The following is a 20,630-nucleotide window of genomic DNA, read 5'->3' as shown; positions in this document are numbered from 1 at the left end:
AAATAGCTACCTGTTGTGGCTGAAAATACTGGAAAGCATGAGTATGAACCAAAACAGTAAAAATGTAGGCCATAAAACCAAAACAAGGGCCGAGGGACACTAAAATGCTGCAAAGAGCTGAGCAGAATGACACAGTTGGGTGATAATTAGAATAAAAATCAGATTTTATTGCTAAGTAGGTTTGCAAATACAAGGAATTTGCCTTGGTGTTGTGCATAACAGTCAAAAATATTAACACAAAACAAAGTAATCCTTAATAATATAAAAGAGAAAGAAAGACATTAACTATAAAACATGTAAAATATATTCTGAGAAGAGCTGGCACAGGTTTTTGAGGAGAATGAAATGACATGTACAAAATATTGATCAGATAACTATCTAGTTTATCGTTAGGAGCAAATAAACTTGTTATACTTTAGTTATGACGTTCGTGTATAAATATCGGTTAGTGCAGCTTTGAAGTCTTTAAACAAGAAGTTTTATGAGTTTGTTATAAAAGAGGCCGGCCACGTTTCGAGCGAACCTTCACGTGAGGCTTTTGATTGGTGGAGCTCCCAGGGCACGTCCCACAGCCTACAAGGCTTCACTCAGGGTAAATAAACTCGCACTCATTTGCTAACACGGCCGCATTTTTCACACCGGTGTAAGGTGGTTGCAACGTGCTCTGCTCAGTCAGCCATGGCTTCAGACGAACCAAAAGCAAAGAAACTCAAACTTTCAGAGGAGGAGAAGACGGAGTCTCCGACCAAAAAGTCTCCAGCGAAACTAAGGTGACCGAAAGCTGAAGGGGAAAAAAAGCTAAGGGAAGCAAAGGAGACACGACAGCGCTCCAAGTTGTTTAAGTAATTGCTAATGTGTGCGAATAATATTCAGTTTACAGTGTTACAAGCATGCATGTGTGCATGAAATGGTGAGGTTGGACGGTTTTTGGTGCCTTGAGATCATTGAATGTCTGTGGTGTGGGGAGAGGGGGGCGGTGCGAAATGTTTTGATGCATTAGCGGCTCCTATCTTTTCACCTGCAGCTAACCGCGTCTGTAGCCCTGCTGCACCAGCCATGTGTAAGTTCTCTCTTAAGTTACAGTGTAAAGTCGACACTAGAGGCTTAGTTTGTAACTAAATCCGCTACTAACATTGGTCGCACCACGAGTACTTTGGGCATAATCTTAACGTTACTAGTTTGGACATAAAATTATAACTAAGGCAAACTGGCCAATCAACGAACAAAGATAGAGTTTCATCGTCATGGTTACCGTGCGCATTAGCTTTCTGGCTAGCATGAGCTGCTTGGCATCGTAGCACATGGTGGTAAGCTAGGTCGACATTGAAATATATCAATACATTATGTCTCCTGGATTACCGTTGCAGAATAGCATGCAGTTAATGAAAAAATGATCCTGTGTGGTATTAAAACTACTGTTTTACTATTATTGATTATAATTCTGTGACATTTTATGATTTCCACCTACCCTATTTAGTTGTTAGAGTTGTGTTGTAACTTATCTCCGTGGTGCAACCGCTTTTATTTTTAGTAAAGCATAAATCAACAACTTAGTGATAATTTATGTTATATCTAAGGCTAAGTTTGAACTTACACACAGCTGGTGTAACAGGCTGCTGAGGTGTAGTTGTAGATGGGTGTGCCGGGGTGACTTCAACGTGACCATCAGCTGCTCCTGCTGCATGTTTAAAATGTGCAGAAAGAAATACTTGGACTGATCTTGGCACTCCGCCTGCCCTATCAATAACTAGCTATTCAATGCCGAGGATTGCTCCGCTGTTTTGTATTGCGGTCATTGCAGAGGAAGCTTGCCTGAACCGTCCTGAACCAGCTCTCAAAACAACGATTTGCAGAGTAGTCACGTGGTCTTGAATATGCAATGTTTTGGTTTTCGTTTTTTTCTTCTTGAATAACTCTGTCTCAGTGGCTTTCCTTGTCTAGCCCCGAAGAAATCTGCTGTTATATCATAGTATCTCAGCAGCCTCTAATAATCAGCACGCTTCTCACGATGTGATTTAGCTTCAGAATAGTGAGTGGTTTGAGGCTAGAGCCGGCATGACAAGCCAATCGCCAGACAGAGACAGACTGTCCTGGCCCTTCCTCCTCCAGATGCCACCAATCAGTCAGTCCACAGTAGGAGGAGCTGTGGTTGCAGGGGAAAATCGATCTACCCCGCACACTGAGCTGAAATTGTGAAGTTTTTGAATGCTTAGCTCTTTCTGAGCTGGTTTTAGGTTGCTCAACAGGTCTGTCGACTTCTAGCTGGTACAGAGAGAGAGAGACATCATGTCTGCTGCAAGGTAAGACCACGTTGACCTACAGAGAATTGATCTAAAGGCAAGGATGGTTTAGTGTAAGTGGCTGCACAAGCCCAGTGATCATCTTGAGTGCATACTGGCAGATGTATGTGCTGTGAGAAATGATAGTAAGGGTGTGGCATCTCCTGGGTGGATGCCTTTTCTAGTTTTTAGAGATAAGTCATTGTGTGTTGGGTAACTTCATTTCCCCCTCTCTGCTTTTTTTAAAAGCCACTCATCCACGTTGCTTCATCTTGGTGCATTAAATCCTGCCCCCAGGCGAGTGTGGGGAGAACATGGGAAAATATGTCAGCACATGTTCATGTGGAGTGTGTTTTCTGTTAGGGGCTGTGTTCAAAGACTTGCTCCATCTGGGTTGTTCCCAGAAAACACTGACAATATTGTGGTGACATCAAGGGCTAGCATGCAGGCGAGAAGACAACGCCAAGACACAGATCTCATGCTACTACAAACTCTTTGTGTTTTTGCCGTGTCATACACGCATTGTTCAGTGTTTGCTTACAGAAAAACAAACAGAAAGAGAGTTGTAGACGGGTAACTGTATTGCTTACTGATATATAAGTTCCTGGTTATGTATTGACATAAGGCTCGGAGGCTCTTTTTAGTCTCATTTTGTTGAGCACCAGTGGTGGTAATGCTGCTTATGATGATTTGAAATGGTTTTTGGCATCACAAGACTACAGTTTGCTATGATATTAAATCTTCTGCTCAGTTGTTGCCCCAGGAAAGGACACAATGCACAAACAGAGACACACAGGCTGCTGCTGTCCTGATGTTGCCTTGCTGTGAATGTCATTACGCGCTTACACACACGTGGCTAACTGGGTCCTCATCATCGACCACATTCATATAATTTTGTGATATTTGTTGATGAGTCATCTATGTTTCTGAATTTTCTCTCAGGCACGTACTATTTCTGCTTTTCTTTCTGTGTGAGCTCAAGGTTTTAGGAATCATGTGATTTGAAGTCACATGGAAACAAAACCTGTGGGTTTTGCAAATTTAATAAGCACCGGTTTTAAAAACTCAGCACACTCAGAAGAGAGAGCAAACATATATCTGCCTTTCTTAAAATGAGTTCTGAAACGAGGGCTGTCTGCTCTTGTAATGAATCAACTTACCGGAGTGAATCTATTACTCATTTCAAATATAGTTTAACTATTAAGAACAGTTTCAGAAAGTAAAGACATCATGGCAAGGTGTTCCTGTTATGACTGTCATGCCAGCTGTGTTAATGTGATGAAAACTTTAAATTTATATAGAGCTGTAAAGAAAATTAAAAGTATTTCATGCTGTCATGTTAACCCCAGCCTTTTAGGACTGTGTTGTTTTTTGTTTTAAAATTTAGTCTTTATGTTTCAGCCCTAATTCACTCTTTGGGATGGGAAACCCCTTACTGGACATCTGTGCTGTGGTGGACAAGGACTTCTTGGACAAGTAAGCACTGACACACTGAAATATAATTATTGTCACCTAAATGTTCTGTCATCAATGGTTGTTTCTGATTGGCTGAATAAAGCTCAGAGAGGGTGTAAACTACAACAGAGTTAGCACAAACTGGCTCCTCAACAGTTCATTTTTAGCACATACTGAAAATCAACATTTAAGTGTACCCAAGAGTTACATACACAGAAGGAGAAAAACAATAATAATGAATTAATATTTATTCCAGAGGTGTATGAGCTCTGTTTGTAAAAGACGTGGAGCATGAGAACATCTTTTTGCTGCTCTAATATCTCCATAAAGCCACGTCACCACCAGATCAAACGAGAAACAGACATTTGGTGTCAGTGAGGTCAATCCAGCAACCAGCTGATCATAAGCAAAAGAGGTTCTGTGATGTAAGTTGATCATTGAAGATAATATGAAAGAGCACAGCAAATGAAATAAGAGTATTATTACATTACTGAAGGTGGTACTGAATGTGCTGTCCTGGCTGAGCGAGATGAACAGTCAATGCCTGTTTATCATCATATTCACATTGTATTATTATCGAGATGAACAAAGCACAAGAAACTCAATGTGTGACTCAACAGTTCTCCTTGTTTTAGAAGAAGTCATAGGATTTTGATCATGTCCATTGCAATAATCAAGAGATTCATTATCTTGTTTATTTACTTTGTATTCTTTGAAATAGTGCCAGCCATCAGTCATCAGCACTGTTGGACAGACAGTTTTCTTCTGTCTGTCCGAGCTTTGTTACACTGTAGTGACCAGGGCAAAGGGCTCCTATGGGTCCCAGTTCAGAGTCCACCCTCAAACCCCTTGCGTAAACTCCTGGATTAGAGCTAAATCAGCCAACCACAATTCTAATTCAGTCACAAAATAAAGCAGGACTAATACTGCACCTTAATCCCCAACCTGCCTTTGACTTTCGAGGAAACTAGACTCTGTTCAGGATACTGACTAACATATTGGTATGATTTGGACCGAGTGTTCAGATGGTGTAAGGTAGTAACAAAGAGTTTCTGTGATTTCCCTTAGGCATGAACAACACTTTTGGCAGCACTACACAATTCTTATCCAGATAAACATAAGCCAGATCCTGGATCAGCAGGGTTTAGTAATGTATTTGTTTTCAATGACTTGGAGAAACTGACTCCTCTTTTTTTTCCTCTTTTTAATTATTTGCAGGTATACCTTGAAGCCCAACGATCAGATCCTGGCAGAAGACAAACACAAAGCGCTGTTCGTATATCCAACAGTATATTGCAACATTTTTTAGAATACAGGTTGTGGTAGAGCTCTTACACATGTGTCTAGCACATCTTGTAACAGGGTTTGTAGAAAGTTGTTACGTCTGAATTCACACTGAGTTTGCTCCTCTCTGTTCTGGATTCGTCCAGTCAAAACAGGCACACACCAGAAATCACCACGATTGACCTCTGTTCCTTTATAGACAGCCAATGACAGAGCAGCAGATCCAGCACAGAACCAGTCTCAGCCAATAGCAAACCAGGACACTTCACCTCCCCATCCCTTTGAGACAAGAGCCAGAAAGCAAACATTTAACAGCAGGAGATAAGAAAGTTGTGTGCGTGAGAGGAGGTCATACTGACTCTCAATTGTTATGTGAGGGATGGCATGTATTCCTTTTAGTATTTCTAATTTTTAAGGTCTTTAAATCAAAGATTTTCAGTTATTTTACAGTCAGAGTATTACTGCAACTGATCTTTCATATAGCCTATTGTTTAAAAATTGGAGCCAACTATTATGCAACCACTAAAGAAAATAACATGTCTATATCCAGATTATATATGTTAATTTAAGAGTCAGCCATTGCTTCAGGAGCTGAGCGGGTGAACGATGTGTTGGTAGGGAAACCAGTTTCTATGTATGAAGGTGTAAGGCCGCCTTAAGACCAACTTGAGCCCCGAGTGCAAAAACACAGCCCTCTCCTTCACTTGAATGAGGTGAGTCATGGGGCAGCGGGGGGTGTCTGGCAAAGAAATGCAGAATCATTTCACAAGAATATTGAACCAGGCTCAACTTTTACCACAACGCTGGTCATCCAATAAGGTACTGCTGTGGCCAATCACATACTTGCAAGCACACATTGCTGGTAGATTATTATGTGATGTGAACACTGTATTTTTACTGTTTACCTTTCAAATATGTGACAGAAGATAAAATAAGTGCCTGTGTTATAATTGCACAGTTGTGAAATGGTGAAAGTCCACACATGACAAATGTCAATTTGTCTGCCTGTATTTGAGCCACTTTCTTGTTTTAGTGCTCAGAGGGATGATTTCTCCCTCATGAAAATACTAAAGGCACACAACAGACTGTAAACAAAAAAGAAAAACAAGCTAATTTCTTGAAAAGACAATCACCCTTCACCCCCTCCCCAGCTCCATTTTTCTGTCCTTCCCCCAGATGTCTCTCACAGCAACCTCTGGCTCAGTCTCAGGACCTTTAACAGCAGTGGGACTGTTATAGTTCCCAATGATCCATTTGAACACACTGTCTCTAACACTCGCATAAACCACACAAACACATATCTGTGTGTAGGTTGATGTGGCTGCTATATTTAGATTGCATAACATGGCAAATTAGAGATGCTTTAGCTCTAAGCGGAACATAAAGTGCTGCTTCAGTTATTGTGTTATGTAATGGACGTAAATGGTTCAAATAGTGTAACAAATGATCAGTCGTGCATGTGTTTTATATTTTACCTGGAAGAAATAAGGCTGGTCAACCCAAAACTACATCCAGCACCGTGCACACCACACGGGGGGCCATGACAATAAAAGGAACACCTGTGTAATATAATAATCCACTGCAAACAATTTTTGAATGTGTGATAAATTATTTAAAGCAGGTTATATCTCTAGCTAAGAATAAGTAGACACGGTTTGCTCAACACAGAAAAATGATTTATGTTCAGTGTCCAGTTATAATAGATAAACAGTGTCTACACAGGCTTTGCAGTGTAAGCAGCACATTAGTGGAGCTCCAGCTTCAGTCCTCCATCAGTGTCCACACATGATGCATTCAGGCACAGTACTGCTGTGTAGGTCACCTGCATTTAATTCAGTTGATTGAAATGGAAGAAAAAAAACACCTGAAACCTAAAAAGATGGCATGAAGTGCAAGTAAAATGTTCGCCATAGTGCGACCTGTAAAGACAGACTGTTTGGTTGAAATTAAAGAGTTTCAGATGTGTGTTAGATGGACAACTAAAAACATGGCTGAACTCTTTTGTAGACAGGCCTTCAGTGTGTTGTGAGGATTGAAGCGTTGCAACAGTGATTGTATTTTCCAGCACTCAGCCAGAAAGATAATTTATGCCTCATGTGAACATACTCACTGCATGACATTGAATCTTCCTTAGGACAGATGAATAATGTGAATTACATGAGTTTATGTGTCTGTGTGTAGATTTGAGGAGATAGTAAAGAAATTCAAAGTCGAGTACCACGCTGGAGGAGCCACACAGAACTCCATAAAGATTGCTCAGGTCAGATGTTTACATCACAAACTCATCACCGTCCTCTTCTGTCACCACATCAAAGCTTTGTGTGATTTTTACTGTAACTGTTGACATCTGCTGATAAAAGCTGCTCTTGCTGTCTGTAGTGGATGATCCAAGAACCCCATAACGTGGGAACATTCTTTGGCTGCATTGGCAAAGACAAGTTTGGAGAGATCCTGAAGCAGAAGGCCAAGGAAGCCCACATCGATGCCCACTACTACGAGCAAGATAAAGAGCCCACAGGGACATGTGCCGCTTGTATCACCGGAGATAACAGGTGGATGATTAAAATTATAACCATACTGTATGTTACTCATTAAGATCTCATCTGTCTGTAACTCTTCATCTAATTTTTTTCTTTTTTGTTTCCTTCTCTCAGGTCTCTGGTTGCTAACCTAGCTGCTGCTAACTGTTATAAGAAAGATAAACATCTAGACCTGGAAGAAAACTGGAAGCTGGTGGAAAAAGCTAAAGTCTACTATATTGCTGTGAGTAGAAGTACCTACTTAAGATATTCAGGTCAACTCATGTCTTGTCCTGTCACCTTTGTACCCACGGATAACCATCAGAGGACCCACAGGGGAATTTCCAGACACGTGTGCATTTTCTGTCCAAGACCTCACTGAATATCATTCATCACAATATAAAAAACAGATCATTCTTGACCCAATGTCACCGTTTGCTTCCAGGGATTCTTCTTGACTGTCTCTCTGGAGTCCATCCTGAAAGTGGCGAAGCACGCATCCGAAAATAACAAGCTGTTCTGCCTGAACCTCTCTGCACCCTTCATCTGCCAGTTCTTCAAGGACAACCTCATGCAGGTCATGCCCTACGTTGATGTGCTGTTCGGCAATGAGACGGTAAGACAGACTTTCACTGTAAATTTTTTAGATGTCGCAGATGTTGATGATTAGCGCATCACTCTGGGTAAAACATTAATCTTTTTGTTCTCCAGGAGGCAGCTGCGTTCGCTAAAGAGCAAAATTTCGATGTGAGTAGATGCACAATCTCATTTAGCTTTTGCACATGATTTGTGCTGCTTTTTCATGTATTTTGTGCATTGACAACTGATTGTGTTAATGCTTATTTTTTCTGTAGACGAAGGACATTAAGGAAATTGCCAAAAAGGCCCAGGCTTTGCCCAAAGAAAACAAAAAGAGACAGAGGATTGTCGTGTTGACTCAAGGAAAGAGTGAAACGGCTATGGCCACAGGTAAGATTTTCTAGTTTTTCTTTATTTGCCTCCTCATGTTACACTTATTTCTCATCCTGTCTCATTCTCTGTTAGAGGTATAATTCTTCTTCTGTGTGCTCAGGTGACAAAGTCGAGACTTTCCCTGTGCTGAAGATTGATCCCAAGGACATTGTGGACACAAACGGTGCAGGTGATGCCTTTGTAGGAGGTAAGTCCTTCCTGTGTTGGCATTTGATACATTTCTAGGTTACATCGTGTCTCCCCTTTTTGTTTCCTGCAACTTTTGTTGAGAAGTTTTCCCTCTGCGATGCAGGTTTCCTGTCTGAGCTGGTCCAGGAGAAACCGCTGGATCAGTGCGTGAAGGCGGCTCACTACGCTGCCAACGTCATCATCAGACGAGCAGGTTGCACCTTCCCAGAGAAGCCCGACTTCAACTGAGGACTTCTGTACAACTTTTTCTTCAGCCTGAAACCTCATAACCCACCCTGCCTCTACACAACTCTGACCCATAATTTCCACTGTTTTCTACAAATTCTACCTTCAATTCTTGTAGCCCCATCAGCAACCCGTCCATGTTATTTTTCAAACCATTCACACGTCATCTCTCACAAATTGTTCATTGGGTACTTTCTGACGTGTGTGCCTGTCTCTGTGTCGTCCACTTGGGGCCGCTAGAGGACCATGCAGCCAATAGGTTCAGGGGGGTCAGTCAGTTTAAATATAAATGATACCGATAAGGAGTCATAATAACACCACAGGATGGAATAATTTTACTTTACAAAAGGATCTTAATTGGAAATCTTGTTTTCATGGATAGTTGGTATGATTTTTTTTTTTTTTTTTTTTTTTTTGGATTGTTTTTTAAATATTTTTTTTGGCTCTGTCACTGTCGGCATCTGGATGCACCAATACACATCAGACTGCTGCGAGCACTCGTGTTGACATCTCACAAGTCTGATGTTTCTTCCCCTCGGAGATAGAATCAAAGCACAGGAGGCTAATTCCACGACGGGAGGACGCATACACAAACAAAGGACTAAAGAATAAGATATCACTGTCAAGGGAGGGTTTGGATACTGCATTGAAATATGCAGGAATGATTTATTTTAAGCTTTTGTTTTAATCTGTTCTGATTATGAGTCATGTATTTAGATTTAATTTAACAGGCCAGTTATGAAACCAAATGTTTTTCCTTTAAGCGCACACTTTTTGGCTGGACCGCAGGGCTCAGCCCTATAAACGTGAAAGTCTGTTACAGAGTCACTGATGGAGTGATAAAGTTACACCATTGAGTGATGAAGTCACACGATTGGTCAATTGAGTGATGATGTTACACTATTGAGTGATGAAGCTACACCATTGGTCAGTCTTCAATGATGTAGCTTCATCAGTCCCCTCAGCCAGGTGTCTCCATGTGTCGCCACTTCCTGTATCTGTTATTTTAGATTAAAAGCCCTCTAGCGGTCCAGCCATATACTGGGTTTTGACTTAGGTTTATTAAATGTGTTCAGGCCTCTGCCCACCAAGTCCTGTGATCACCATTAATGGTCAGCTTCACCGTGTCGATGATGTTACCATGTCTGACGTCCAACAGTTTATTTGAGCTGCTAGTGCCTTTTTTCTTTCTCTACAATTGTTACAAAATTTGAAGACTTGATGAGCAGAGGCCTACAGGTTTTATGAACCCACATTTGTCTGCGCTGAGAAACTTGCAAGCTAGACTACTGATGGGCAACTGGTGGCTCATGGGGATGTAGACAGACACACGACACCTCTAAAATGCATGTACACCAACTGGTATTGTTGGAAATACATGACTATTTTTTAATGTTCTCTGTCAGGAATACAGTGAGGATTATTGCTGACCTTTTCTGTGATTTTGTTTGTAACCCAACATCAGGATTGTCAGCTGTGCTAAATCAGATATAAATGGACCATATTTGTTTATGTTACATTCATTTTATTTAAACAATTTCCCCTAATCAGATTTTAATATTTTTGTTGAGCGGTGCTGGCAACAGCTACTAATTGAAAAGACAAATTAAATGGGAGGGAGGGGACAAAAACATGAACTAAATTCAGGTCCAAGAATGTGCATCTGCACATTTCCTACACTTATGATATTGGGTTTAACATTTCAAACTATCTGTATATACATTACTGTGTTAAATTGTGGTCAGCACATCATTCAATACTTGAATACAACTATCCTGAATATAGGAGTGTCCTTAAAATGTTACAATAATGGACAAGAAATACATGTGGATATCTGAGGATTACAAGAGATGTTTTGAAACTTGCAAATCTACCATAATGCATATTGTCCCTCCATTAAATAGTCTGTTTTTTGTATGTTCAGATACACCAAAAAGCCTTATGTGACCTTTTCCTTCTGGTCCCAGAATCACTGAAGTTGCCCATCTCTGTGCTAGACCATGATGTCTAACACTGACAAATAAAACTTACAAGGTTGATCTCTGTGGTCTCTCTCATTGATTTTTTTTTTCTTTTCTTTATGCCTCTGCACCGGTGACAGCCACGGCTGGAGGTATTATGTTTTCAGGTTGTCCGTCCGTCCTTCCCATTCTTGTTAACGCAATATCTCAGGAACACCTGGGGGCAATGTCTTCAAATTTGGCAAAAACGTCCACTTGGACTCAAGGATGAACTGATTAGACTTTGGTGGTCAAACCTCACAAAACACAAATGTCTAATAAGATAAAATGTTAAATGAAGTGATGACATTTTATATCTAAAAGGTCAAAGGTCACCTTCACTGTGACATCCTAATGTTCTGCAAAAACACTTCTGGCCGTTATTCAACTCTATAACTCAGGAACAGAAGGGAAGATTGTGACCATATTTCACATTTGGTCAGATGCTGAATTGGTGACACTAATCTTGGGTGTTCACCTTGAAACTGTGGTGATTGTTTAGATCTTCTGTGCTGCCAGGTTGAAGATGTGTGTGAAGCACCCATGTTTTACAATTTGTAGCTTCTTTAAAGCAACATCCATATCTGAAGCATTGTTTACTATCATGGCTACAACTTTGTGTTGTATCAGAATCAGTTTTATTGGTCAAGCATGTGAACACATACAAGAAAAAACTTCATATCTTTTATTAAATTCCTTCAAAGTTTTCACTTCAAATGTTATGAGTCTGGACAGACATGGATGTAAACTGCAACTTGACTGGCTTTCCTTTATTATTACATAGATGTCTGATCAAAATTCACTTAATCATTTATGACTCTATATAATACAGTAGATCTCCCAAAAGTGTAAGATAATAACACAAGTAAGGTCAAAGGCTGCAGCTCTAAAAAAAAATGCATTCTGCCAACAGTTAATACACTCACAGTATACATACAATTTGCAGATTTTATGCATACTGAAATCTACTTTTTAAAAGTCTTTGGATGATTGAAAGTGATGATACACACTATTAGTGTAATCATCTCTTTGCTAAGTCAGACAGTAAGACATCAATAAAGCATAAAAGTATGATTTTTAAAATGTCATACAAATCCACTATTCAGCTTTCGTAATAATGTATAATCTGCATGTTAAGAAGGGTCATTTCTTGCTGGTCTGAAATGACTATTTGGTTTTTAGATGTAAGACGATGCAGTTTGGAGGCAGATCTGAGGAAACATCAGCGTGTTAAACCACAGTTTGGTCAATATCACTTTTTTTTTCCTTCTACAAATGAACCAGACACAACTTTGCTGCTGGAAACTGAAGCAGAGATGAGACATTGCTTCATCCAGTCTAGACATGATCAGTTCATTCAGATCAATATTTGAATTGGCTTTAACATTTCTCTCATTCCCTAATCCAGATGAGGCAATAAATGCAAAAGATCTCATCCTTCACTTCATGAACACAATGAGATTTGTTGTTCACTAACAGTGTCTTTAAAAAGTCAGACCTGGCATATTTATGAATAAACATTTTGATTATACAACAGTTAGAACATTTTTAATAACACTTTTATACCTGAGATGAAATGAAAAGTAAGTAAAAGCAACGCTCATAAGTTATGTATCTATTGTACATTATTTATATCCTGAGTCTGTCTTTTTTGTCGCAGTTTCTCCTCTTGCAGTGCGATGTCCAGAGCTCTGAGTTGTTTTAGGAAGCCGTGATTGGGCAGGATGCAACGGCGCTGTCGCACGTGCTCAATAGCATCCACCACAGTCAAGTTGTGTCTCATCATCAGGTATGCCAAAACCAGGGACGCCGACCTGCTGCGACCCATCACACAGTGAACCAGCACCTTGTCTAGAGCAAAATAATATAGAAACATACAACAGTGAAGCGTATAAGAGAGAATGGTTTTACAAGTTTTGATAATAACACTTGCCCATCTTCTCCTCCAAGACTCACTCTGTGGGTGACTGAGGGCCTCGTGGATGAACTGGGTTGCAGAGCAGAAGTACTGGGAGATGTTGAAGGTGGGTTTGTCATCAGCTTCAACACCATAGTACTGGATGTCCATGTCGGCGTAATAATCAGCACCAGTCAGCACATTATTCCACTTCCCCTCCGCTGCATTCAGGACATGTGTAATACCCAAATCCCTCAGGCCAGGCCGCTCCAGAGCCGTCTTCCTGTTTCACACACACAATATGAAGCTGTCATCATGGATTTTGACACAGCTGGCGAGTTTAAAAGGCGAGTGTGCATCTACTCACTCATCCCCGATGAAAACACCAGGCCACACTTGGTTGACGTGTGCGTATTGAGCACCAGTGCCCGTCCAGAACAGCTGCTCCAGGTCTAATGTTCCTGGTGTGATATAATCGCTGTCTGGGTCCACCTGAACCGCCGTGTACGGGTTTTTTCCTCTGGATTTCACCTCACAAGAGGACATGGTTCACCTCTGCTGACCAGGAAACAAAACACACACAGTGTAACACATTATAAAGAGTTGAGAGGCTGAATATCTGATCCACAGCTGTATAGACTGATATACAAAACACCTAAACACCAGTGACCGTTAATTATATGCTACCCATGTATGGAGGATCTAGAGAGATTTGCAAATGGATTTATTATAATGCATCCATTAACTTATATTAAATTAGTTAATTCCTCTAAACACAGATACATTTATGGGGATTTGAAGGATTTTAAATACAGGTTTATAAAGGGCAAATAATGACAGAATTCGCAATACATGAAGAAGTACTGATTTTAAAAGGAAATAGATTTTGATTAAGCAGTTGGTGTCACACATGCATTTCACCACGTTTGTCGTTGTCCTTTATGTGGCGCTCTGGGACTTTATTGCTTTATTGCTGATCAGATGTAACAAGAGCTCTCCATGGTGAGCAGATGTCACTTCTTTAAAAGCCACCTCAAACAAGTTCAAGTCAGGCAGTAGTGAGACTTATTGTTAAATAATGCCACAACAGATCAATACAGTTTTGAACTCCACCTAAATGATAATAGAGGACACAAACGAAATAGTGTGTGGAACTTGTGAGTAAAACAAAACACACAAACTGATAAAGAACCTCCATTTATTTGCTCTTTGAAAATCTATGTAAATATATTTTTCTTTTTAAGAAATGCATTGCCAAATTTATCAAATTGCATAATTTACAAGATATTAATGAATCTATTGCATTCCAGTTATGTATTCATCAATGTTTTTATTTTTTATGTATATGTTCATAAATCCTCACTACATTTCTAATTTGAGACATGTATTGATGAAATGACTAATTTATTTGCAAAGTATTTGATTAATCATTCTATTTATTGCTCACTTACAGTATATTATACACACTTTATTCATTATACTTATTATACACTCACCTTTATTAACTAATAAATTTATGCCCATTATTGGATATTGGATCTTAGTTTCATTTTTTACAACCTACTCTATCTGCTGCACTTTCTGTCATTTTCACACCAAACTCTCAACGCACATCATTCTCAGACTGAGCAGTTTTGAGTAAAACAGTGTTGTAACGGTTGTAATGTCACAGGAGGATGTGCTACAGGTGGACGTGAGTGTTCAGGTGTATCTGATCTGCTTGTGATTGTTTATGTCTTACAGAATAACAGTTTGCTCGATGTTAATCTGCTTTACATTATTATTAATATAATGAAGTACTATGGTAGAAAAAATAACCTACCTCTTTCTTTTAACTGTTTGGAGTTTGGGATCCCTCACTGAGCAGGACTGCAGACCGACAGCTCAGTGTCTCCTTAGTGGACATGTGTGTGTGTGTGTGTGTTTGTGTGTGTGTGTATCGTCGGAGACCTCCCTCCACAGTGGGCATGAAGGCTGAAATACAGATCAGGGATGGTAACTGCTCTCTCATGCTCTGTTTAAGATGATATTTTTAGGCAGCTGGGCTACATCACCTGACCTCAACAACGTGACACACACACACACACACACACACAGCTGCTTTCTCACAGCTTCTCTGATTTAATCTCAGAGCGCTAATGTGACAAAGATTACTTTCCTTTAGCTTGTATGGTAAAGCAACGCACTAAAATCATGTGACACAATGCTAATAAAACAAAACAAAAAGTATAGTAAGAGTGGAGTTTTGCATCATTGACATTATAAGAATCTCACTTATGTGTGGACAGGTGTGAGGAACAGTTTGCATTTGTCACTGCAGAGTTATTTCTGGAAACTTGAAGCATTCAGTTGTTATACACTGCTGATTGTTGCTTGGCCAGAGATAATCTAACAGCCTGAAACCACCTTTACTTCTGTAACAGATCACACAGTATGAACATTTCTATTTGTCAGATTTAATTAGAGAAAACTTGGGTTCAACAGTCTCTTAAACCTTGTGCATGTGTAACAAGGGTGAAAAGGCAAGTTCCTTAGTCTTCAGGACGCATTGGTGTGTTCGTCCTCTGTGATCTCTCCGCTCAGTGGACTGAGACTCAGGTCCAATTGTCTGAGCTGCTCCAGAAATCCAGAGTTGGGTCCAATGTCTCGGGTCAGACGCACAGCAAGGATGGCCTCCACTAACGACAAGCCCTGGCAGATCATTAAATAAGCCAAAACCAGCGCTCCAGAACGACTGACACCCATGGCACAGTGGACAAACACCTTCCCTGGAAGACGAATCAGTTGCACATTTCAAAAAAAGTTCAACATATGCAGTATTTTATCCACTGATGCACTGACACACTCGTTTGTTCTCTGGCTCAATCAATCCCGCCAAATTAAGCAAACACTGTGAGTGTTACGGAGGTGTTGGTGTGCTAAGTATGTGTGCCTTTGTAACTGTTTATGCTCTACTGATAAATGATCATCCTGAGTGCTCTCAGATAAGCCTCCACTCAAACTTCTCAAAAATGTAATCCAGGTTTACAGACTGTCTAAATTATACAGCTGTTATAATAACGCTCAATTGATTGAACTAGTATTGAAAACAAACTTGAGTTCAGAACAATCAGTGGAGATGACTTTATTTCATTTTCAAGCTGTGCATGCCCTCTCAGAGTATTTGGTACCTATTTCTGACATTTCACAAAAATGAAGTTGAAGGTTTTTGCTGGATTTATTTGAAATAGTTATTTATCTGTTTGTTTTCATTATTCATTATATCTAGAGATATAAGAAACTTAAGTTACAAATATCTGAAAGTAATGGTGAAAAAAAAATATTAAAAGAGTACAAGAGGTAGCATAAAGTGTAAAATAGAATAAAGATGAATAGAGGAAAAGAGAGAGGCATTACATTGCAAATTAACTGGGCAGCTGAAAACTCTAAATGGATAGCATTCAAAAAAGAGAAGAAGACATTTTTGTTGTACCTTTGCAACCCCAAACATGTTTTTAGCTCCTCCCCTGAACAAGGCTGTAACTCGAGACATCAGGCAGCAACTAAGCTAACAATAGAGATTTTTCAGTTGTTTCAGAAAGTGCATCTACGTTGCCCTTTACATTCTGAATCAGCTTGTGTTCTCGTATTTGCACACTGACCACTTTTCCTCAGAGCGCTGTCTATGAATTGAGAAGCGGTGCTGAAGAAAGGTTGGAGGTCAAACTCGGGATGGTCTGCAGCTTCAATGCTGTGATATTCCACTTCAAGGTCGCTGTAGAACTGCTGACCTGTGTTGATGCGGTGTCGACCTGCTGCAGCATTCACTATGTGAGTTACACCCAGAGATGAGAGCATGGCTTTGTCCCGTGCCACAGACCTGCACAAACACCACATTCTGCACAAACTGATCCACTGTAATATCCTATTACAACATTTCAAGCTTCCGGTTGTGCTTTTTCTACTCACTCATCTCCAATGTACAGGTTTGGCCAGACTTGATTGACAGGTGCCACTGGCTTCCTGTTGTTCCAGAGAATTTGCCTCAACTCTGTCAGAGACGGTGTTTCCTTCTCCTGGGCTAAGTGATCTCTGTAGCAATAAAAACGTGTGTGTCTGTGTGTATATGTGATTGTACACTGTATGTTTATGACTTTGTGTGTACCTGTGTGTGTCTTTACAGCATATGGGCCTGCCGTCGTCTCCTCCTCTCCCTCTCCAGGCTCTTGTCAAGGCTGCGGAGCTGCTGCAGGAAGCCTGGGTTGGGACAGATGTCTCTGTGCGGCCTGACAGCAGCCACGGCCTCCTGCAGCCGCAGGCCCTCAGCAATCATCAGGAAAGCCAGCACTAACGTCGCAGAGCGGCTCACACCCATCAGGCAGTGGACAAACACTCGTCCTGGGACAGAGACATTCACTGTTGACTTCTGCACCAGATATGCAGCATCAGACATAGTACCGGTATGACTGACTTGCCTCCCATGGCCAGTGCAGCTCTGATGTATCGTGCTGTTGGGTAGAAAAAAGGACTAAGGATGAACTCTATTGCATCATCAGCTTCCACCCCATAATAATCCACTGACATGTCTCTGTAGAAGCGTGGGCCGGTGTTGACATAGAAACAGAATCCTGGGCTGGGGTTGGGGGGACCATGAGCAGCATTTACAATGTGAGTGATGCCCAGACTGTGGAGAGACGCCTTGTCACGAGCCGCAACCCTGAAACACAACCACTCATTTACATCTGATGGAGAAAAGATGCTCATACACTGTAGATGTGTGTGTATGTGTGTGTGTGTGTGTGTGTGCATGAACCAACTCGTTGCCTATGTAAAGGTTAGGCCAGACTTGATTAACATGCCCAGTAGGTCGTCTGTCGGCCAGCAGGAACTCTTGCAGCTCTGAGACAGATGGAGGTTCATACAGTGGATCCCTAAGAGACATACTGACACACACATGCACAAACAATAAGCATTTACCAGGCATTCACTGTGTAGAAAATATGATCTATAGAGTTGACACATAAAAAAGCCAGAAAATACACTGAGGAAACTGACCTGAAACAAACCTGTTTTCACTCTGAATCATATGAACTTACTTCACTTCAAGGCAGTGCAAACTCTCCTCCCACTGCTTCTCCTGCTTATTCCTCTACAAACACTCACGTACAAACTGCAGCTTGTTTCCTTTTATAACTGTAATCATACACTCATTACTGACAAAAATATCCTGCAGACTGTCTTCAGCAGCAGTTTAAACCCGTTAAAACACATTTGATCATTTTGACTACGTCTGGAATCATTTACTGTATTATGGAAAATAATGCAGCATTATCCTTAACATTAGCTCACTTACTTTCCATGACCACAGACTGTTATGTAACACACTACTGGCTGTATGTGTTTCTATGCTGCCACCCACGAGTTGAGTAATGCCTGCTGCTGATATATGATCCACTGACATGTTTGCTTTAACTGCATTTGTCATGTTGAGAAACTCACACTGAATTATTTACTGTAAATCAAATATGTAGGTTATGCTCATTGCATCTTGCAGCATTACAACATTTAAAGTTAACATGATATGATAAGAAGTTTTTCAAGCCACATTTCTTTTTTTTTAGTTCAAAAATTTATTTTAAACTTAGTAAATAAAATTGTTTTTCATGGCAAAGTTTCTCATTCATACCATTCAGATGAAATATTGGTTTTTATCATCAATTTGAAATATTGATTTAGAAAGCTGAGATTATTACATGCAAACATTTTTTGCCTAAACATGAAACCTTACTTACAGTACCACTTTCCATTCACTTGAATGAGAAAGTGTGTCCAAAGTCTTTTGACTGGTACTGTAAGTTTTTAGAAGAATAACACAGCACTTTATTAACAAACTATTTAAAGAAATGTATTGTAAAGTGTAATGTGCATAGTATAAACGTATATAAAAAAGATTATCTGTGAATTATTTATAATATCCACTCAACAAAAGCATTTCACTGATATTTCATAAAAAGGTATTTAATGTATATTCCAACGAGTCATAAAGCTGTATTTACAAAGATTGTAGACATGCCCGACAACACAGAACATTTTAATAAAGTTTGAACATTAAAACTAATCTGAAAGAATTGTATTTCATAATACATGACCTTTGCTGATGTACCCACAAGTTAAAATTGTGCATGAAAGGCTCTGAAAGACAACCTTAAAAAAAAAAATGGAATTCAAATGTCACTTCATTGTTCATCACCATCAAACTCAAACCTATATACAAACACCGTCCATACACAGCAGTGGAGTGTAACACATGGGGAGATGGAGAAGTCTGATGTAATGAAGGAGCAAAGTGTGAAAAGAGATAAAGTGATGTCAGAGGAGAGGACACAACCTCCGTCTTAATGTCAGCTGTTCATCAAGCTTGTGGAGGAGCGACAGGAAGTTTTGGTTGGGGTAAATGGCTCTTTTTTGGACGACATGCCTCAGAGCGTCAGCGAGAGGGAGACGCTGCCGCAACATCAAGTATGCCAGGACCAAAGTGGACGATCGACTCATGCCCATGATGCAGTGAACCAGCACTTTCCCTGCGCAGTAGAAAGGAAAATGTGAAGGAAAATAAAGAAAAGTTAGACAGCTGATGAAAACATGTAAAGCTTTGGTGTTTTATACTTTACCGTCTTTGCTCTTTAAGGCTTTATGTATGAAGTCAGCTGCAGGTTTAAAGTACTGACTGATGTCAAAGTGGTCTGAATCTTCTGCTGGTATGCCACAGTAAACACAAGTGTTCCCATAAAAACTCTGGTCACCGATGCTGCCCTGCTTGGAGTGAGCTGCATTCAGGACATGAGTGATGCCAAGCTTACATAACGTCTTTTTATTCTGTGCTACAGCTCTGAAAAACACACAGAAAAAGACAAACATGGGAGTCATATGAGACTCATGCGGTGTTATTACGATGCAAGTTCTGAACTTTTCAATTTCTCTCTTGCAGAGCTCACAAAGCTATCGCTCCTCCTTGCTTCAAACAATGAGACACTCACACGTTTCCTATGTACAGGTTGGGCCAGACTTCGTCCACCGGTGTGAGCTCCAGTGTGCAAGAATCCAAGATGAGCTCCAGTTTTTTAATGAGCACCAGGTCTTGTTGCTGGTTGCTCCCTGACATTCTCTCCCGGACGCAGACTGCTCCTCCTCAAACAGACCACAACACCGCTCCTGCTGTCTGTGTGTCCACTGTCCCCTCACTGCCAGAGCCGGCTCAGTGAGAGACATGAGCAGGTGGTTGTTTGAACGCTCCAAAATTAGCTCTCTGTGTTCAGTGTGTTCTCTCTGACTCCATGTAGTTATTTAACATTGCTGTTGCATTGATTGTTCTGGTCAGTGATGCCAAAGCTCCTCGGGGAGAAAGACTCTCTCTGTCGCAACTGAGGTCACACAGGGAGCAACAAGGGAGGGGAGTTGTTCAGTGTATGTGAAAGAGTAAATGGTGCAAATGGTGACAGTCTGGCATGGTATAAATGAAGACATTAAAGGACGGGTTTACAATTTTTCAAGTCTGTCCTAAAACATGAGTTAGGTGCCCAAATGAACACTGAAATAGGTTTTTCTTGCCATTCCTCCTGTTTATACTGACCATTTGAAGTTAGTTCATAATGCATTTACAATGTAAGTGAAGGCGGCCAAAATCCACATTTCTTATGCACAAAAATGTATTTTAAAGTTAATCTGAAGCTAATATGAAGCTTCAGCTGCCCAAATTAGTCATATCAAGTAGATATCTTTCAATGTTGCAGTCTTTTTAGTGCCAAATTCCCCCTTTTTGTTACTATACTTC

General features: G+C 40.4%; 4 protein-coding genes across 9 annotated transcripts; 1 reads left to right on the top strand and 3 right to left on the bottom strand.

The window, feature by feature from the left end:
* The first annotated feature begins 591 nt into the window (after positions 1 to 591).
* On the top strand, positions 592 to 10,962 carry adka (adenosine kinase a). Of its 2 annotated transcripts, none has more exons than XM_044372587.1 (11): positions 592 to 770; positions 3,681 to 3,755; positions 4,953 to 5,006; positions 7,200 to 7,278; positions 7,398 to 7,570; positions 7,673 to 7,781; positions 7,983 to 8,153; positions 8,249 to 8,284; positions 8,392 to 8,506; positions 8,610 to 8,696; positions 8,802 to 10,962. In XM_044372587.1, exons 1-11 carry the CDS (start codon positions 679 to 681, stop codon positions 8,924 to 8,926), a joined length of 1,116 nt encoding a protein of 371 aa, XP_044228522.1. In that variant the 5' UTR covers positions 592 to 678; the 3' UTR covers positions 8,927 to 10,962. The 2 variants fall into 2 exon arrangements, with proteins under 2 accessions (XP_044228522.1, XP_044228523.1); XM_044372588.1 differs by lacking the exon at positions 592 to 770 and adding an exon at positions 1,419 to 2,300.
* Positions 10,963 to 11,611: 649 nt separating this feature from the next.
* On the bottom strand, positions 11,612 to 15,125 carry LOC122996837 (dual specificity phosphatase 29). The gene is made up of 4 exons (XM_044372586.1): positions 14,643 to 15,125; positions 13,188 to 13,375; positions 12,880 to 13,103; positions 11,612 to 12,774 (listed from the first exon to the last, which is right to left on the bottom strand). The coding sequence occupies exons 2-4, from the start codon at positions 13,364 to 13,366 to the stop codon at positions 12,539 to 12,541; spliced, it is 639 nt and encodes a 212-aa protein (XP_044228521.1). The 5' UTR covers positions 13,367 to 13,375; positions 14,643 to 15,125; the 3' UTR covers positions 11,612 to 12,538.
* Positions 15,126 to 15,214: 89 nt separating this feature from the next.
* LOC122996836 (dual specificity protein phosphatase 13-like) lies at positions 15,215 to 18,277 on the bottom strand. 5 transcript variants are annotated; one of them, XM_044372581.1, is made up of 7 exons: positions 17,896 to 18,277; positions 17,617 to 17,742; positions 17,382 to 17,516; positions 16,981 to 17,307; positions 16,769 to 16,891; positions 16,462 to 16,679; positions 15,215 to 15,588 (listed from the first exon to the last, which is right to left on the bottom strand). In XM_044372581.1, the coding sequence occupies exons 2-7, from the start codon at positions 17,739 to 17,741 to the stop codon at positions 15,359 to 15,361; spliced, it is 1,158 nt and encodes a 385-aa protein (XP_044228516.1). In that variant the 5' UTR covers position 17,742; positions 17,896 to 18,277; the 3' UTR covers positions 15,215 to 15,358. The 5 variants fall into 5 exon arrangements, with proteins under 5 accessions (XP_044228516.1, XP_044228520.1, XP_044228517.1 ...); XM_044372585.1 differs by lacking the exon at positions 17,617 to 17,742 and having other exon boundaries at positions 16,981 to 17,197; positions 17,275 to 17,307; positions 17,901 to 18,271; XM_044372582.1 differs by having other exon boundaries at positions 16,981 to 17,197; positions 17,275 to 17,516; positions 17,896 to 18,268.
* Positions 18,278 to 18,801: 524 nt separating this feature from the next.
* On the bottom strand, positions 18,802 to 20,385 carry zgc:153981 (dual specificity protein phosphatase family protein). Its single transcript, XM_044372977.1, has 3 exons — positions 19,837 to 20,385; positions 19,471 to 19,688; positions 18,802 to 19,380 (listed from the first exon to the last, which is right to left on the bottom strand). The coding sequence occupies exons 1-3, from the start codon at positions 19,959 to 19,961 to the stop codon at positions 19,169 to 19,171; spliced, it is 555 nt and encodes a 184-aa protein (XP_044228912.1). The 5' UTR covers positions 19,962 to 20,385; the 3' UTR covers positions 18,802 to 19,168.
* Positions 20,386 to 20,630: the final 245 nt, after the last annotated feature.

Source organism: Thunnus albacares, chromosome 14 (assembly GCF_914725855.1).
Source record: "Thunnus albacares chromosome 14, fThuAlb1.1, whole genome shotgun sequence".
In the NCBI taxonomy this organism is placed as follows: domain Eukaryota; kingdom Metazoa; phylum Chordata; class Actinopteri; order Scombriformes; family Scombridae; genus Thunnus; species Thunnus albacares.
Note: the sequence above shows the minus strand (reverse complement) of the source record. Positions and strands in the feature narration are given on the sequence as shown.

Coding starts and splice junctions, on each gene's coding strand:
- adka (XM_044372587.1), top strand. CDS start 679: ATGGCTTCAGACGAACCAAAAGCAAAGAAACTCAAACTTTCAGAGGAG. Junction 5,007..7,199: donor GAAGACAAACACAAAGCGCT/GTTCGTATATCC, acceptor GTCTGTGTGTAG/ATTTGAGGAGATAGTAAAGA. Junction 8,285..8,391: donor CTAAAGAGCAAAATTTCGAT/GTGAGTAGATGC, acceptor TTTTTTCTGTAG/ACGAAGGACATTAAGGAAAT.
- LOC122996837 (XM_044372586.1), bottom strand. CDS start 13,366: ATGTCCTCTTGTGAGGTGAAATCCAGAGGAAAAAACCCGTACACGGCG. Junction 13,104..13,187: donor GGTGTTTTCATCGGGGATGA/GTGAGTAGATGC, acceptor TGTGTGAAACAG/GAAGACGGCTCTGGAGCGGC. Junction 12,775..12,879: donor GGCCCTCAGTCACCCACAGA/GTGAGTCTTGGA, acceptor ATTTTGCTCTAG/ACAAGGTGCTGGTTCACTGT.
- LOC122996836 (XM_044372581.1), bottom strand. CDS start 17,741: ATGTCTCTTAGGGATCCACTGTATGAACCTCCATCTGTCTCAGAGCTG. Junction 17,308..17,381: donor CCACGCTTCTACAGAGACAT/GTCAGTGGATTA, acceptor TCTACCCAACAG/CACGATACATCAGAGCTGCA. Junction 15,589..16,461: donor CAGCGCTCTGAGGAAAAGTG/GTCAGTGTGCAA, acceptor TTCGTCTTCCAG/GGAAGGTGTTTGTCCACTGT.
- zgc:153981 (XM_044372977.1), bottom strand. CDS start 19,961: ATGTCAGGGAGCAACCAGCAACAAGACCTGGTGCTCATTAAAAAACTG. Junction 19,689..19,836: donor AACCTGTACATAGGAAACGT/GTGAGTGTCTCA, acceptor TGTGTTTTTCAG/AGCTGTAGCACAGAATAAAA. Junction 19,381..19,470: donor AGCCTTAAAGAGCAAAGACG/GTAAAGTATAAA, acceptor TCTACTGCGCAG/GGAAAGTGCTGGTTCACTGC.